The sequence below is a fragment of the Atractosteus spatula genome, chromosome 7, assembly GCF_055471065.1.
Source record: "Atractosteus spatula isolate fAtrSpa1 chromosome 7, fAtrSpa1.hap1, whole genome shotgun sequence".
Lineage (NCBI taxonomy): Eukaryota > Metazoa > Chordata > Actinopteri > Semionotiformes > Lepisosteidae > Atractosteus > Atractosteus spatula.
Window position 1 is genome coordinate 8,738,756 of NC_142712.1, and position 18,103 is coordinate 8,756,858.

At 36.5% G+C, this 18,103-nt stretch overlaps 1 protein-coding gene across 2 annotated transcripts in view; it reads left to right on the forward strand.

Annotated features, from left to right (window-relative positions):
• The window catches only part of arhgap42a (Rho GTPase activating protein 42a), a 72,567-nt gene that overhangs the window by 51,189 nt on the left and 3,275 nt on the right, over window positions 1-18,103 (forward strand). Inside the window, exons 5-23 of one of the 2 annotated variants that reach the window (XM_088921887.1) lie at window positions 2,172-2,273; window positions 2,590-2,700; window positions 4,807-4,911; window positions 5,450-5,579; window positions 5,978-6,078; window positions 7,165-7,274; window positions 7,915-7,971; window positions 9,953-10,031; window positions 10,319-10,358; window positions 10,629-10,691; window positions 11,393-11,467; window positions 12,032-12,116; window positions 12,544-12,602; window positions 13,449-13,554; window positions 13,685-13,844; window positions 14,870-15,020; window positions 15,363-15,761; window positions 16,092-16,248; window positions 17,396-17,458. In XM_088921887.1, coding sequence (XP_088778013.1) covers window positions 2,172-2,273; window positions 2,590-2,700; window positions 4,807-4,911; window positions 5,450-5,579; window positions 5,978-6,078; window positions 7,165-7,274; window positions 7,915-7,971; window positions 9,953-10,031; window positions 10,319-10,358; window positions 10,629-10,691; window positions 11,393-11,467; window positions 12,032-12,116; window positions 12,544-12,602; window positions 13,449-13,554; window positions 13,685-13,844; window positions 14,870-15,020; window positions 15,363-15,761; window positions 16,092-16,248; window positions 17,396-17,458 — 2,153 coding nt within the window. The remainder of the gene's footprint in view (window positions 1-2,171; window positions 2,274-2,589; window positions 2,701-4,806; window positions 4,912-5,449; window positions 5,580-5,977; window positions 6,079-7,164; window positions 7,275-7,914; window positions 7,972-9,952; window positions 10,032-10,318; window positions 10,359-10,628; window positions 10,692-11,392; window positions 11,468-12,031; window positions 12,117-12,543; window positions 12,603-13,448; window positions 13,555-13,684; window positions 13,845-14,869; window positions 15,021-15,362; window positions 15,762-16,091; window positions 16,249-17,395; window positions 17,459-18,103) is intronic. The other variant, XM_088921888.1, reaches the window with a different exon arrangement.

Here is an 18,103-nt window from a genome sequence, read left to right on the forward strand (position 1 = left end):
ACCAGCATGTGCTAGGCAGGTTAAGTGAGTAACCAATTGTATATTCGGTTCTCAAGCAGAAGTCGCTAATAGTTTAAAGAGTTAGGGTTAATTCTAAGGTCATGGGAAGGGTTTTGTTTATGTCCAAACTGGAATATAAACAACCAGGATCTAATTTCTTCTTCCGCTTCAGGGAAAAAAAAAAACTTTCCTTGTGTGGCTCCAAATATGCAAGTGTTAGTGAAGTGTGCTCAGTCAGAATGCAGTGAAAGCAGCAATTTTACAACCAGCCATGCATAGTTCTTAAACCCCTATGTGTCTTGCGACTGGGTGTAGGAAAGGTAGTTTCTGATTCAGTAAAGCTTCATTAAAACATTTGTGTGAGACTTGTAAGTAAAAATGTTAAATCTGCATCACAATTTTCTAACTGCAGGCGTGACATGTCCAATTCCAGATATTTCCAGTCCTGACAAACCATATTTGGCTCATCAAGCCATACAGTCACGTGCCATGGAAGTGCTTTAGACAGCAGGTGTGCTGTTTGATAAAGGGAAACTGTGACTGAAGGGAAAGAAAAACATTCCTGCATTTTTGTATGGGTTTCATAGTGCAGAGGGATGATGTGCAATTTGAATATATTTAGAAATGCGGATCAGATGCACAGTGAATTTGATTTAATGAAAATAAAAATGCTTTGCTGATTTATTTATTGTGCTGTGTTTTTTTTTGTTCATGCTGGATTGAATAAATTGGACGTGGTTATTTTAGTTATAGAATTGGCAGTGGATTGGGCATGGAGCAAAATTGTGTAAGCTAAAGAAAGGGCTTGTATAGGAACTTACTATTAGCAATATATTGGACTATTGGGCCATTCTGTTCTGTAAGGTGAGGGGGCATTCCATATTAGCAACTATTATAACCACATCTAGATAGCAAGAGTTCTTTAATTATTTAAGCCCTCTGTACAATGCAGAATCTTTTTTCAGTCTTTCAGTTTATGCAGTGCAATTCAACCTACACCAATCAATATATACTGAGTATCAAAAGTAACATCAGTTAGCCAATAACTGCAGTAATTTCACAGTGTTAATCAGGAAAACAATAATCTTTTTTTCCAGTAGCTGCACTGACATTTTGCTGAAGATGACAGGTTTCGATTAACATTTGACAGCAACAGGGTTGATCAAGAGGCGATCTACTGTGAGAGTCACAAGTTAGTAGCATTGTACTGTTTATGCACACCACTGGAAGCAATGCAAGCTGTACACCTCTGGTGGTGCATATCCTGTCCTGTAGGATTCTGTTTACTTGCTACAGAATTCATCCCCTGCTCTCAATCAACTCTCTCACTAATGTGGTGATTCAGTACTTATGCAACAAAGTCATTCAGTTCAATTCTGACTGTCAATTACAGTCAGTTATGAATAATCACTTAATCGAAATGACAGTATTCAAAATAAGTATACTCTTCCATTTTTCTAAAAGACATGCATCCGTGAATACATGACAAGTCTCTTTTGATGCTCAGTATATATCTCCTTATGAACCATCACTGTAGTACTTTGCAGTACTTGATATTTTGTAGTAAATTGGATATTTTTTTCTACTATTTCTAAGGCTTTCTTGTGTGATGATTCTTAAGTCCCCCTTTGTGCACTTATTTCTCAAGTGTATTTGACAGCTCTGAAAACACAAAGGTGGAAAAACAGCAATAGAGTACCATCTAGTGGGTTTAACATTAAACTGCATGAAGCATTCATTTTCAGATGCTAGTGTTTGGGGCACATCACAGAATTTAGATACATGGAGCTATAGGCATTAAAATATTTGGAATTTATATGCAGAGTAGGAGTTTAACCCCTATTTCTCTTGCTCGTTTGAATATAAAATAGAATTTTTAATCTACACATAGATTAAGCTGTTTCTCATTTAATTTCCTTTTCTAATTGGAAGGCACTTTTCCAAGAAATCCCTTCTTTTAAACAGGGACCTCCAAATAAATTAAAAACTCAAAAGGTGTTATAAACAATGCTACTATTAGCCCTAGAAAATACTAAAACCAGACATGCAGGCCAATAAATAAGAAATGATTTAATTGAATTTATTTTACACAAAAATGCATTTTCATCAGCTTTAAACTAACATTATTGTATTTTGAAGAGATACAGTGTAATATATAACATATTTTTCAGGAAGGAAAAAAGAAATTTGACAAAGAAAGTGAGAAATACTATTCAGTGTTGGAGAAGCACCTGAATTTATCATCTAAAAAGAAAGAATCTTTTTTACAAGAGGTAAGCAAATATACAGGTGTGTTTCAAATGCTGTTATTATATGAAATATTATATTGCATTAGGATGCAATGATATCCCAGAAGGAAATTTCCATAATGTGTTAAAATGTGCTGTATTTTGTTTCTGTTTGTGTTTTTTGGTATAAATTATGTATTTACTCTGCCATTATTTGATATTTTCATGATCGTAAGACGTCACAGTGGTGAATACATGTCATAAAGCCTTTAAAGTATATTTTTAAAAGGATGAAGTTTTTTAACACTTGAGTTTCCATTTTGCATCCAAGAAACTAGTCACAAATTTGTTTGTGTTTCAGGCTGATACCCAGATTCATAAAGAACGCCAGTTTTTTTACGATGCCTCTCTTGAATACGTCTTCAAAATCCAAGAAGTTCAAGAAAAAAAGAAATTTGAATTTGTAGAACCAGTAAGTTATATGTGGGCAAGCAATCGTTCATACATGTTTCTTATCAATGTTTGTTTACTTTAAAAAAAACAATATCAGTTTTTGTTATTTAATGTTCAGTTCTTTCCCATTATTGTACTTCTTTCCTAGGGAAATCAATTGTTTTGTAGGGGTTAAATGGTACTTCTGGTGTAAAAAATTTGTATCGCGCCATCTGTTTTGCATTCTTAATTAGCAATTAAAATAATTGTAACTGTGATGTAACAGGAAAGAACTTCTTAAAAGATTTAATTTACAAGTTATTTTTTATCAAGATATACACTTACGTAGAATATACGCATATACTGTACGTACAGTATATATTTAGAAATATATAGTAAATACAGAATGAACGCAGCTAAATGATGAGATTTACTGAAATTATATATTTTTATAACTGTTTTGAGTAGTGTAGTACCCTGCTTTGAAAGAATATTTTTCAGGATGAGAACACTCAAAATTAAGAGACGAAGTGTTCAAACACATCTACATAAAAAGACATCTTCTACATTGCACTTACATGAAATGTAGAATAAATTGTTGCTAGGTTATTTACTAAGGAAGTGAATCATAATTCATGGCTGGGTTGGATTCCGTTTTCTTTCTGTTTCAATGTTTGGAGTTCCTGTAAGTGGTACTTATAATTCTACAAGGAAATTGGATTTTCTTTTTTAATTATAAGCAAATTGTTTACTGCTTTGAAGAATTGATGTGGGAATGTATAAGAACAGATGGAGCTCTTGGAAAATGAAAAGCAAATAAAAAGCTAATTATCTTACTGAAGTACTATGTGTAAAGAGCTTTATGAACACAGGTTAAGGTCAATTCTTTGAACCCTACACAGAAATGAAAAATTCAGAGGTGCTTCAAAAATCTACAGGATGTCATTATAACTGGATCTGAAAATAAACATCATACAACTGTGGTTTCAATGTTTCTAAATTAATTTAATTTGGCTTTGACAAGAGTTTAAAAAAGTGGAAACACTCATAATTTCTTGACAGTGCTGAAGTGCTTTTTATATGACTCATCATCGAAAAGGTGATAAGGAGAAGGTGCTGATTTTGATGAGTTTGAAAACATCAGCTGGAAAAATGTAAATGTGACATTTACACATCCTAGGGAAAGAGGGAAGATTTGGAGCACATGCTATAAAGGATGAGATACTGGCATTTGGGATCTAATAGAGCAGCCAGTGTTCTATTGCAGTACAGTGCTGTTACTACCTATACAATGGCCTGCAATTTATAATTCCACTTCACAACAGGACTTCTTCTATACTAATAGATGTTAAAAATACAAGAAGTTTGTTGAGTTTACTCAAATCGTTCAATACTGACTCTCAGTATATAAAAGTATGTTGTGTGAGTTGCCTTTTTCTGACAGTGATTGTGCAGAAATCTGTCAAATATTAAAACCCTTCAGCACGTTTTAGAACTAACACTGGTACTGGAAAGAAACACAAAAGCAATTACCCAGCTTCTAGCTCCGCATACCTTGATCTGACACAGAAAAAATGCAGTTTGGGAAATTGTAATGCAGCTTCTCATTATGCCTGCCTTCTTTTACTCTTGTCGATATGTAGAAGAAAGGCAGGCAGTTTCAAGCTTTCTGCACCAGTCTGTGCTGCACTCTTCTAGAACTGCAGCCCCAGATTTTGGCTTCAAAATCTGATTTTATCTCTGAATCTACTGACTAAAAAATCAAGACAAATTGCTTTTTGTCATTAGTAATCTAATACAGTTTAAAAAATGCCTCTGGTTTAAAATCTGTAAGTATCTTAAAAATAGAAATGATCAACCCCCAATCATATATTGCCTGGCTCTTAAAAGATCTCATACTGAAATACAATTAAATCACTGGCTTCTGTGGAACATCTCTAAAATCTTCTATTCTTCAAAGCGTAACAGAAACAGATCACTCTCTTTCTGAAAGTGGACCTGTATTGTTAAAAGGAGAATTACTGCGCGGCATGTTTCCACTTTAAAGCAAATAACTCATCACTGTGCTCCTTGTTTCAGGACATTTCTATTTACATATTTGACGTGTCTAATTTATTTGATTTTTCCTGCGCTCATTTCCACACAGCTGCTGGCCTTCCTCCAAGGCCTGTTTACATTCTACCATGAGGGCTACGAGCTGGCACAGGAGTTTGAGCCCTACAAGCAACAGCTGCAGTTCAATTTACAGAATGTAAGAGCTGCTCTCCCATCTCACTGCAGTGTCAAAGGGGTTAATAGGATTGGAAAGAAAGAAAAACGGGATGGGATTCAAGGAAGCAACATTTTAGAAGCAAAATTCTGCTCAGATGTTTTGTGTTGATTCATGTGTTACACTGTACATTTCTAATTATTAAGCATGTGAAACATTTCAACCAGTCTTCTAATGTACCTACCAGGTGCTATTTGTAGATTCAGTACAGTACTAGACTGTAACAGGTAAGTCTTTGTACCTGTTTATTTCAGATTTTGTTAAAGGTTCAGCATTTAATTATAGCAAATAGCATGGCTGCACATACAGCATGACTGACTTTCCCTTTGCTGATGTAATTTGTGTAATTTGCAATTTTCAGTTTCATTAACTTGAAAAATCAACCATAATTTGATTGAATCTAGATAAGTGATTTTGACATTTGTTTTATAACCGTGTGTTTATTTTACTTCAAGTATGGCTCTTGTCTTTGTTTGTGGTTGGAGTACTTTTGTTTTCTGAGCTTATTTGTCTGTTACAGACAAGGAACAATTTCGAGAGCACCAGGCAGGAAGTGGAGAAACTGATGAAGAGGATAAAATCTGCTGACCAAGACTATAACCCACCAGGCCAGTGGACAATGGAGGGATATCTTTATGTTCAAGAAAAGCGTACGTGTGTTAGTGATCCTTTCATTAAGCATCTCCACTCACAAAATCACATTTTAAAATCTTGAAGGATACCTAGTATTATTACATACCATTTTGATTATGTGTTTTAACACTACAGAATCTTCTACAGGTGCGGTCTCCATTCTGCTCTTAATGTTTACATCAAATTGATTTCTTCACCACAGCATGTAGTTTCACTTTTGCTTTCAGTTTTATCTAACAAAGCAGTGTTCTGATTATGTGAGATGTTTTATCTACTCTGAGAAACATTTGTCCTTTTTCCTTAGTCCTCCTTAGGCATCTTTGAGTTTGCAAATAATTTAAAACTGTTCTTGCCAAGAACCAGCAGAATTTCTCTTTGCAGCCATAACATGCATTGTTTTTTCCCGGTACTGTAGGACCCCTGGGATTCACATGGATCAGACATTACTGTACATATGAGAAAGGGAGCAAAACCTTCACGATGAGCAACACCGATATCAAATCGGGTGGGAAAATGGTATGTGTTTCAAAGGACAAAAACCACAAATGTTCTAAAATTACTTGAAAGAAAAAGAAAAATACTTCTTGCCTTGTTAACATACATTTAGCAGCTTTATTTTTTGAGTTTGATGAAAATTTCCAGAACTAAGGTTAAGCCACTACCACACCCAGCAAAGTATGAATGCAGATGATGAAATTCCCTTCCGTAGCAGACATACTGTATCAGTGCCAACGTCTTCCACCCCTTCACTACCCTTACCGCAGCTCCTTGGCTCTGTCCATCTAGTGCTGACGTTCTGCCATCCTTGTCCTGACAGCCGGGATATTGTTCCTTCAGTGAAGCCGGATAATGCCAAACCAGGATCTCAGCTGTTCATACACTGAATTGCTTAATCATAGGGTCAGAAAGCCTTTAAATTGAAAAAAAAAAAAGAACCGACAAACGAATTCATTAGTTTTTGAAAATTCAGAGTGCAAAAAATGTCATTTATGGATTTGATTTCTGTACTGTACTTTCCAGACTCTCTGACTGCACCAGTGACTGCAAACACAGTTCTGTGGCCTCAGAGTAGCCACACATTTCAATTGTTAAAAAAGACACCTGCATGGTACAACACAGCTCCAATATCTACTGCTATAATATCTTATCTATATTGTAACTATTATATGCGGTATTTAGACTTTTAAGATGGTTTGTTGGCACATCCCCCAGATCCTCATAGATTCCCCTCATTGTTTGGAACACAGATGAAGGGAACATTCAGACTGACATATTTAGCTGAAACTAACCCAGAAGAGTATCTCTGAGTTAACCACTTGAAAGTAACTTCATCAATGTTGCATTTCAGACATGTCTCTAATGTAGTCATTAAGAAGCATTTTTTTCATTATTTGTTTCTGTCATATCCAACAGTAAGTGCATATAAATAGTTAAATGCTGTAGTTGTTAATGACTCTGCTGCTCACGCATCACAGATTTGACTGGAGAGCATCCCTTGCCATTTGTATTGAGATCTTCATTTGTTTTTTTAAGGATGAAATGGCATTGCCTTATACAATGCTTGATGGCTAATATATATATTTTTTTTGTTTGTTTCAAAAGAATGGCCTGGTCGCAAGTCCCCCTGAAATGTTCAAATTGAAGTCCTGCATCAGGAGGAAGACAGATTCTATTGACAAGCGTTTCTGTTTTGACATAGAAGTAGTAGAGAGGTTTGTACTCATTGCATTTATTTGTTTGTTTGCTCTGAGAAGAGGACCAGTTTCACGTTTTCCATTTCTACCTCCAGGATTTTCAAGTCTTCATTCACTGCTTTGTTGCACCTTTTGTTTCACTTTGTATTACTAACTTAAGCATTTAAAATCTGGCATTGTGAGCAAATACTTTGCACAAGCATCCAACTGTAGAGTCAAAGTGTAATATTGCTGCTTCTATTCATTTTATATCGTACAACTTATAGCTTTATCCCATCATTAGTATTTCCACCATAATAAGTAAGACTTAATGTGCAGTTTAAACTTTACTTTCTCTTTACAAAGACCATTTTCAGAAAGGCATATAATATGATTTTCAGTGTCATATAAAATACAAGTAAAACAATTACTGAATTGACCAAAAGTTAACCAAAAGTTAGCAAAGTAAGGTGAATGTTACTCAGGACTTTATCATTCTTCTTCTCAGAAATTAGTAGACCTGTAACATGTGATAAAAATAGCCCCAGTGAATGAGATTCATTCATCTCAGTTTGCTTCCTGCATGATCTCAATGTTCCTTTATATGTAAATACCAGTGACTGGCATTTCTAAGTAGCAAACTTTCTCTACTTGTTTCTCTGTTTTCATGTTAATGTAGAAATACCCAATATCATGGAAATCTTTTCAGACCTCTTCAAATTTTCTGTAAATCCCGGTATGTTATCAGCTAAGTATCTTTCTAGAGCAGTTGCATGGGTTTGCATGTGTGCTGGTAATAAACCTGCTTTAGAAAATATATGATTTCCTAATCCTTATCCTTGCAAAGAAAAATCATCATTGCATGTAGGGATGAGCCCTTCACAGAAAGTATTTTGCACACTCTCTTAATTTTGCATTTGCTTTGACATTACTCACAAACATGCAGACTCACAATGAAATGCTCACATATGAAAATGAAATGAATAAATATGGTATTGCATGTCTCATGCAATATACAGTAACAAATTGATTAAAAAGACATTACCCACTGATAATTTCTTTTTGTTTCAGCTGGGTTATTTTTAGAGAAGGAACAGTAAAATAATTAAATAACACTTTCGAAGATGACTCATTTTATAAACGTTCAGTCAGAAACTTTAAATCACGTATAAATCTAGTATTTTTTTCTGTTAATTAATGAATCATTATGTATTTATTGATGCATTAGCACATTCTTAGACTGATCTCAGTCCTTAAAATTGTAATAAAATAATAATAAAAGAGATTTTGTAACAGGGTTTTAACAGGGTTAAACCTATAACCTCAAGCATACTGTTTGCATTTTTAGCCTTAGTATCTAGCATATCCATTTGTACAGGGCCAAGAACAGTTACCACATGCTGTTAAAAATTGCCTGTGAAGCACAGAAAACTACAGTACTAAAGAAGGATCTGTGAGACAATTTGTCACCTTCACTCTTCTTGCAAAGACTTGGACCGGCATCTTTCCACAGCATTTATTGCAGGCCTGCATGGTGGTTAATTAGGTGACTGCATATGAAAAATGTCCAGAAGGTGCTTACACTAATCATTGCTTATGGGGTGAGACATTTTCCAGCACTGTTTACTACTCAGCAGTATAGTGCTGCAAAGATCATTGGATGTACCTTATCAAAAATGTAAATAATACAATATATGCCTTTATGCTGAAGCCCTACTAACTACATTGCTTAAGATATGTGAAAATAAAATGTGTATATATTTTCATTAATTCTGGAGCCATGCCAATTACACAGTTCAGAAAATACATTTCATTCAATTAAGCTACGTTTTGTAACTTCTGAGTAGTGATATAACAAAATCAGCTATAGAATAATGCTGTTTGAGCAGATGATTATACAAGAAATCCAACAGGATTTTTTTTTTTGTCAAACCCAGGCTGTTTTTGTATACATTCATGGGAACGTGAACTGTCCACATCTTATTTAACTTTGTTGTGACAGTACAGTTTTTTAACGCTTACAGTCTGAAGATGATATATATGAAGATGCTTCTTCTTGGGTCTCTGCATTTCATTTGGATAAGCTATCATGTTCATTTTACAACACATTTTATGAGATCACTATGATATGCCCACTAAGTAAAACGAGGTATCATAGAACAGATTTATCGGATCACTTAAAAATTACAACACAGAAAGATACTGTGTCTGGGGTGGGCCAAGCAATTTTAAAATGTTCTCATTTACAGCTAAATTGTTTTGTGCTGGTTGATGGTCTTGTTTAGGAAACCGCAGAAAGTAAGTGTCTTAATTCTTTGCTGTCATGGTTTGGCGGGTTAACTTCACTATACCACTGCCACAAGCTCCCATTCACTATGATCGGTACACAGTGTTCTGTACTGTACAGTGGTCTGTGGATATAGAGACATTCTCCATGGGGAAAATAAACACAGAATGCCATGTGGTTATGCTTTTTAGTGGTTTTTATTTTACTTCAAAATGTTGATGACAGGTGGTGGCTGTGGGCAGTAATTGAGATGCCAAAAAGATAGACTAGGATACTCAGCTCATTAGGTAAAAGGGTTCAGTGTATAATCATGAAAAACCGGGTAAACAGAAGAAGGTGACTATTATAAAAGTCTTCTGGGGTGCTGCAAGGAGAAGCAGCTGGTCCTGGTAAAACTCTAATAACTCAGGTTTTTGACTCTTGCAAACAGGCACGGCATCATTACCCTGCAGGCTCTGTCCGAATCCAACCGGAGGCTCTGGCTGGAGGCCATGGACGGAAAAGAGCCGGTACGTCCACTTTTTTACAAGCCGTACAAAAGTGTAATGTTGACCTTTCTTTTCTTAGCATGTCGTGCGCAAGAACTGTGTTTACAGATGCATTATAATACCTTTCTACCTGACCTGTGAGCTTCAAAGATAACACCCACAAGGGGTTGGAAGGCAAGGGATAAGAATAATGTAACCTGGGTTTGCTTTTTTAAATTTTTAACTGGCTAGGCTTAATCTAAACTTACTATGAATTTGTTTCTAATATGATGTACGGCAATAATGTTCTGGGTTTGGTTTTGTTTCAGATATACACTCTTCCAGCTATTCTGAGCAAGAAAGAAGAGAGTAAGTTTTGTACTAAAGACCTGTTAATTGTGGATATTGCACAAAATGAAAAGTTTCTTAGGTTTTTAGACTCCCTTTAAAGATTCTTTAAGCAACCGACCTTGGCAGATACTTTGCTGTTGATACACAATTGTAATTCCTCGCAGTTAATCAAAAGGTTTTCAGTCTTCCTTTACTCTTGTTATGACCTTATCTCTTCTCCTTCTAGTAGGGACTAGACAAGTAATGTATTTTAATTAGTGTAACTAATGCCCACTGTTGTATTTGCAGTGTTCCTCAATGAAGCAGGCTTTAATTTTGTGAAAAAGTGTATACACCTGGTGGAGATAAGGGGTAAGCAATTTATTGGTGCACTCATATTTTTTCCTTTTTTATCATAGTGTGTGATGTATATGTCACTATATCATTCTTCACGCTATTTAGCCTAGCAGAAATAAAATTTGATGTACACTCCATTCGGTCCTGCATTGCAGAGGAATTAGTTACTCCCAGGTATCAGCTTTAGCTTTGGAGATCATCTTGGTTTTGCAGAAACTGAGACTATTAAAATTAATTTAGGCACATTTTGTTAAGGTTCATAATTCGTAATTATTCATACTTCAAGGGTGCAGTGCTGTTATGATTGGGGGGAGATGATAATGATTCACATGATTGATAAAGCTTGGAAACAGTTTACCTAACAATTACCTAATTGTCTACTGTGGACCACATGCCTTTTAAATTGATGGGCAGTGAAGTGGACAGTTTGCCCACAAGAGAGCACAGCAAACAAGCAACAGTGGTAAGAGTGCCTAGTGGATAGATATAAGCTTCTATTTAACATTATTAAAATAGATAACCCTGTATTGAATAAAATCAGAATATAGAATCAGAATGAGGTGGTTGTGTTTCTCTTAAGGATCATTTAAGAGGTTATCTCAAATTTGTTGAAATAGAGTAAAAATTTAAAATGTAAGTAAAAAACATAAAAATTAACTGAGGAATATTTGTTGTTGTTTTTTTGCTAATGTTAATTTATTTTATGTATTTTGTAGGAATTAACACAATGGGACTGTACAGAATAGGAGGAGTGAACTCTAAGGTTCAGAAGCTGATGAATGCAGTGTTTGGTATACCAACGGTTTTGTTTCTCAGTTCATTTTCCAGTATATTGACCTAGACACGTAATGGATTTCAGGGGATTCCCTAATGAATGAAAGTTACATAAATATGTTTTCTTCATTAGCTGGTTCACTTTGGTGATTTCTCAATTTCTTTCAGCAGCCGCAAGATTTCAAGAGACTAAACACAGATGTTAATCACCAGGCATTCCTCTTACACAGTGCAGATAGCTTCTCCGGATCTCTTTCAGTGCTTGTTTATTTTGACATCCAATTGGGAAGCAGCACATTTCCACATTTTTGTTTCAGCTTTTTTGATATTTACATTATGATGCATCCTGATTGAACAATAGCCCTTAAAGCTGGCTTTGGGATTTATTACTCTTTAAACCTAGCACCTTTACTAACATGGTGTAAAATTTGAATTTGTGTATTTTATAGCAACGTTATTTTCTGTACGTTGTAATTCCTGCCTTAAAACTCATTAAACTAATTGCAGGGATATAATGAATTTTATATACAGTATGTTTACTGCACAGAGCTGATATTAAAGCATCTTTAACATTTTTTAAGGAAACAAAGCTCCATCAGACATGGATTTGGATCCAGACATGTGGGACAACAAAACAGTCACCAGTGGGCTGAAGAATTACCTCAGGTGAGTCTATACCTGTACATCAGTCATGCCTAGATCTACACCAGGAATTAAATAACCTATTCAATAAACAGACACCAACAGTTATTCTCATTTTATTTCAGAGAGTACGATTGTGTACAACATCTAAATAAGGAATGCCTTTTCAATGTCAAATTCATTGCTTCTGAAATATATGTATGAAGGATACAGGTTACTGTCCCCTGGAATGTAAACTACTTTTCATTAAATTTACAGTGTTATAAACAGTATCTTCAGTAAGTATGGTTATTGTACATTATCAGTCTTGTTTCAAAGATCAAACATTGAGAGAATATCCCATGTTAAACTTTAACTTTTTAGGTATTTTAAGTGTGTGGCTCTCCCTGCATATTTCTCTCTCTTGTTTCTCAGAATTGGTATTTATTTTATTAATTTGTATATTTGCCAGATGCCTTTCAGAGCCACTGATGACTTACAAGTTTCACAAAGATTTCATCATGGCTGTCAGTAAGTTATAAAAGTCTGCTAATTGAAAACAGTTTAAATAAATTCTGTTGGGTTGACTTGTTAGTGGGCATTAATAAAATTTAAAATTGTTTTCTGCCAGAACTCCATTTAGATTAACAGTATTATTTTTTTCTCGTTAGGTCAGAAGTAAACATAGTGCAGATAGAGAGGAGATGCTTTGTGCTGGAAGCACTGAAAAGTATTTTAGCAGAATTCGGAAGATTCATGTAACAGTGTATATTGTATATCCTATGTGGTTGCAAAGTCTTTGGCAAATTGGCAAAGTTAGTTTTTTGATCTGTTCCCCTCACAAAGACGGAGATGGATCCAAAGACAAACACAAGGTAGTCAAAATAAGGTAACCTTATCAGCTCCCTCCGGGTTTTCTCCATCCTTAAAGCAAAAAATAATACCTTCTCTAGGTGTGTTAACTTTCACTAGATGTAGAAGGAAGCTTATGCAGTAACAGAGCTGGAAAAGAGGCTCCTTGGGCTGTGACTGGGGAATTCAATTTTACCCTAATACATTGGTCATTATTAATTTATTACGAATTTAGTCATGCCCTAGCATTCAACTGTCTGGCTGTAGTCATCAATTCACAAGAAAGGGAGGTGTCCTTTTTCCCCCTTGTCGCTACAAATCTTAATATGAGCTATACATCTATAAGATGGCTCCCTGTAGGTCCTGAGGTTGGCACTAGGCCTAGCAATCATTTACTGCCCTAAAGCAGGCATTGTCCTGTTCACGAATTAATCTTCTTCTCTGGTAAAAACATTAGTGAAGAGCAGACTATGACCTAGAATTCTGTGTGTATGTTTTTCATCACGATTTTGTTTCATTTTTCAGAGTCTGATGATCAGAATTACCGAGTTCGTGCTGTCCATGCTCTGGTTCACAAGCTGCCAGAGAGAAACAAGGAGATGCTAGAGATTCTAATAAAGCACCTGGTCACGTAGGTCTTGTTTGTGACATTTTATCCATCACTAACTGATCGAATGAGTTTAAAATACAAAATGAGTTTAAAATGTATGAGCTATAAATGAGCTATTCACATTGGGTGAATTTTATGGTTCTCTCTACAGGGTGTCAACTCACAGCCAACAAAACCTGATGACAATATCCAACCTTGGGGTGATTTTTGGCCCAACCCTCATGAGATCGCAGGAGGAGACAGTAGCAGCCATGATGAACATCAAGTTCCAGAACATCGTAGTAGAAATTCTAATTGAGAATTACGAGAAGGTGAGGCACATCAGGAGCTCGGTTGCTCTATGTCATAGATCAGAGCTGGCCATTTGATTTAGAGTTTAGAGTTGTAGTGTACTGTGCTAAACATACTTGTGATTTTTTTTTTAAATGGAGACTTCTTCCTTTAATATACAAACAGTATTTTGTTACATTTTATTTCAATGTATTTCCTTTTTCGCAGATGTGGCAACTGTTTGTGCATTTGGCAGCAGGTGGCGCCATTTACTAATTTATAAGTTAATTAATCGGAAAAAGTATTGCTCTTTACTATATTCATAATAATTTACTTAAATGTATGGTATTACATTTAAGCCATTGAATTAATTAATACCATTAAGAAATATATGCCATTAAATTGCTTTATACTGCTATACTGCTGTGTAAATTTATTAAATAGGATTGGGAGGTGTAAAGTTGGTGCTTGTAGTTTTATCAAAGGTTTTGTATTTTCTGTTGTTCTTACAGCTTTGGTTGTTATTAATACAGCTTAGTTTGAGAAAGAAGAAATCAAGCTTGTCATTTAGCAACCTTTAATTCACATTGACATTAATCTTGATCAGTGACTTGATTACTAGAGCTGAAGATACAGAAAGTGCAGTATATGAGAAACTAATATAAAATGATAGAGTAGCCAATCCATTTGCCAATCAGATTTACAGTTATTGTCACACTGTTAGGCATTCAACATTAACATCATCTGTTCCTCTGTACAGATCCCTAAAGCTAAAAGGCCGCAAAATACAGATCTCTCAAAATCTGTAACAGATCTACTGTTAGCTTAAAAGAAAACAGCTAAAATGTAAGCAAAAGATTTCCACAGAATTGTGCTTCTGAACAAAAATAAATACAATAGTGCAAACAAAGAATTTCTAAGACATTTATACATCTTATATATAATAAAAGTAATGACAGAAAAAATAATCTTCTCACTACTGGAGAAATATAATTTCTAATATCTATAAACATAACTTGTCTCACTCGAAACAGTGTTCATTTTGACTGTGTCCTCGACATCGCAGATATTCCACGAGGCCCCAGACCCCAATGTGCCCCTTCCTCAGCCGCAGTCCCGGTCGAGCTCCCGCAGAAGTCGAGCCATTTGTCTTTCCACTGGGTCCCGGAGACCGAAAGGCCTCTACACACCTACCCTGTGCCTGGCAGATGCGGACAGTGAGTAATTGAATCTGAGGAAGGACCAATTGCAGCATCCCACCTGGGATTTCACCCTCCAGTCCTGAGGGACAGAGCCCTAACCAGGGTGCTTCGGGATTATGAAAAGTTAACAGGGGGGTTATGACCTTAAAAACACAAAAAGACAATGCCTGCATTTTTATTCATTGTTTATTTTGGCAAGGGACTGATTTTTACATCAAGGTCATCTGACCTTGAATGAATATTGGACTCAGTCAGAGCCATAAAAAGGCTGTCCATTTGCGGGGCATTCATTTACAGTCCTCCTAAGGGGCCAGTGGAAATTGCTCCCCTCATGTGTTTGTCCTCTCCTTTCTTCAGGTGACACGTTCAGCAGCAGTCCCGGCAGCACCCCCATGGGCAGCATCGAGTCTCTGTCCTCGCACTCCTCTGAGCAGAACAGCTCATCGAAAACAAGCTCCTCTCAGCCCAAGGACAAGTCCGGCAGCAGGCTATGCTGGACGCCTTCCCAGACGTCATCCAATGGGCCAAAGAGCTCGGCCTGCACGACCAGCCCCGACTCCAGCTCCAAGGAGGACACGGCCAAGACCGATGGGGAGTCTGACACACAGAGCCTGTCCTCTGTCACCACCACCACAGGGAACAGGTCTCCACCTCTAGAGCTGCCGAAGAAAACCCCATACGGACTGGCAGAGCTGAAATCGGCAGAGCTGAGCCGTTCTGCTGCCCCTTCACTGAGATCCCTGCACCTTTCTGAAGGTAACCCCAGTGTTAAACGACAATTAGCGGGCTGCTTCACTTTCATTATGCATATTTATCCTGTCAGAGGAGTAGGTTTGTTTTGTTAAGAGACCGTATGGTTTTCATGAGAATGTGCCTGTTTACTATAAACAGTACTGATATCTTGTATCTTTAAAATAAACAGGCTTTATTAATTTGTTATTGCCTATTAATTTCTTTAGCTCCATAAGAAAGAGAAAATAAGAGACTGTGATGAGAAGATCAGAAAAACATCTGTATCCTAGCGTCTGTCTGGTTTATTTCAAAAGAAAGGATGGTGTTACTAATGAAGCGTTTTCACGTTCCCAGGCCGAAGAAGCTACAGTGGATCTGTGCAAAGCCTCACCTCCACAGAGCAGAAAGATTCCCCCAATATTATTCCAAATCCAGAGCTCCCAGCCAAGCTGACAGTCAGGCGCAGATTGGAAACCTCAGCCAGTAATGGCTACCAGAGGCCAGGATCCGTGTAAGGAAATCTGTTCCTTATAATAAACATTGGTTCCTATTTGCATTATAACTGTGATACTTCATGAGCAAATCTGACTCGAGTTTTGAAATTCTACCACCTGAAGCGATATATTTATATTTCCTGTTTAATATTTAAACCTTCGAATCTAATCTTTCTACAAAATATGAGCTTTGATTCAATGCAGCTCCCCTACGCAGTAGCCAACTATAATTAGTTACTGAGTCAGAGAAGGGTTGACGTGACCTAGAGTTTTCTGGCGTAGCCCATGAGAGGTTTATTTAACTTGTCAAGTAGTGGAAATAAATCAAATTGCTCGTTGCGAAAAGCACACAGTATCCAAAGTTGATCCCAGCCTTTGTTTTCCTTACCTGGCAAAAGCTTATGTGCTACAAGAGTCGAAATTAAAGGATTGCCATTTTGTTTAGCATCTGTTTTTTGTTTTGTGTTTAACTGCCTCCAAGACAGCAAAATCTAACATGCAGCAATGAATTTCAATACTTAAAAAAAGGTAAAATATTGTAGCGCTTGCCATTTTCCCACCAGACATTTGGCAGGAAGGCCCCCCTGTGGCTGTAGAGGTTGAGCCCAGGACAGGAAGTTACTGTCTGTTCCAGAAAGGAGACGAAGGCAACCGGAAGTGGAACTGGGTGTTTCCGTGGTAACCCCAGGTTGCCTTCCCCCTCCGGGGGTCTAGAAACACTGAGAGGAGAAGTGTCCAAGTAAAAAATGCTCTGGACACTAAATATTGCAGCTCAGACCTGCACTTGAGTAACTTCAGTTCATTTTGACTTACTGTAGCCCCCAATGTAAATTAAAGGCAATAACACTTGGTTCTCTGCACACCACTGCATTGAAGTTTTCACCTACAATACTACTCTGGCATACTGTATAATGTGCTGGGATGCGTTCCAATAGAAAGGTTAGTATGACAGAATGGACTTTTTTTTCATAACAAAAGTTACCTTCAGTCTAGGCAGCTTTTATTAGGATCACGATTTGTATTTAGATGATGTCTTTGCAAGAGAAGCACCGCTCTGAAAAAGATGTTGTGTTGTAAAACAACTCATTCATACCAGGAATGTAATGCTTAAATATCTTTTGGCATATCAATGGAAAGATTGAAGTGGTTTTGTGTGACTTCCAGGGTGGCTGCAAGGGCTATGCTGTTTGAAAATGCTGCTGCCACACAGCCTGCTCCTGAAGGAAGGTAATGTATTCAACATCATTGTCTCCTTTGTTTAAATCTTGAGTTGACTTAAATTTACAGTCAAAGCCTAAATGAAGTTCATCCAATAAATTTAGTACGAGGACAGTATTCTTTGAAGGATTGCATTAATCTATCCATAGATGTTTGATCTACACCCATTTATTGATGCATATTTTCTAAGACAAGTACAACCAGTTTTCACCTTGATCTTAACAAATTCCAGTCTGGAGTAAAGGTAATACAAAGCCACTTTTAGTCATTAAAGCTGAAGGAAATAATTAACTTGAATGAAGCAAAAACTATTTACAAGCAACAAAAAAAGGATCCAGTTTTTCCTTCAGCTAGAGAATTTCAAAGAATAGCTCTTAACCACCCACCTGTGAAATACCATCCACTCTTAAACTGAATGAATGTTACTGGAAAAGGTTGATTAAAGGAAATCTACAAAAAGAACGTGTTGCATGAATCTGTATTACCGCCCTGTGCAATTGACTGGTATGGATAAGATCTGTTCTTAAAATCATTGTTTTATGTACTGATTATTTATAATGAGCTCATTTATATTAATCACAGAATTCCTCAATTCCAGTCCTTTAATAACTACATAACTACAGCTCTGTGCACAGCTTCTAAGAAAACCGGTCC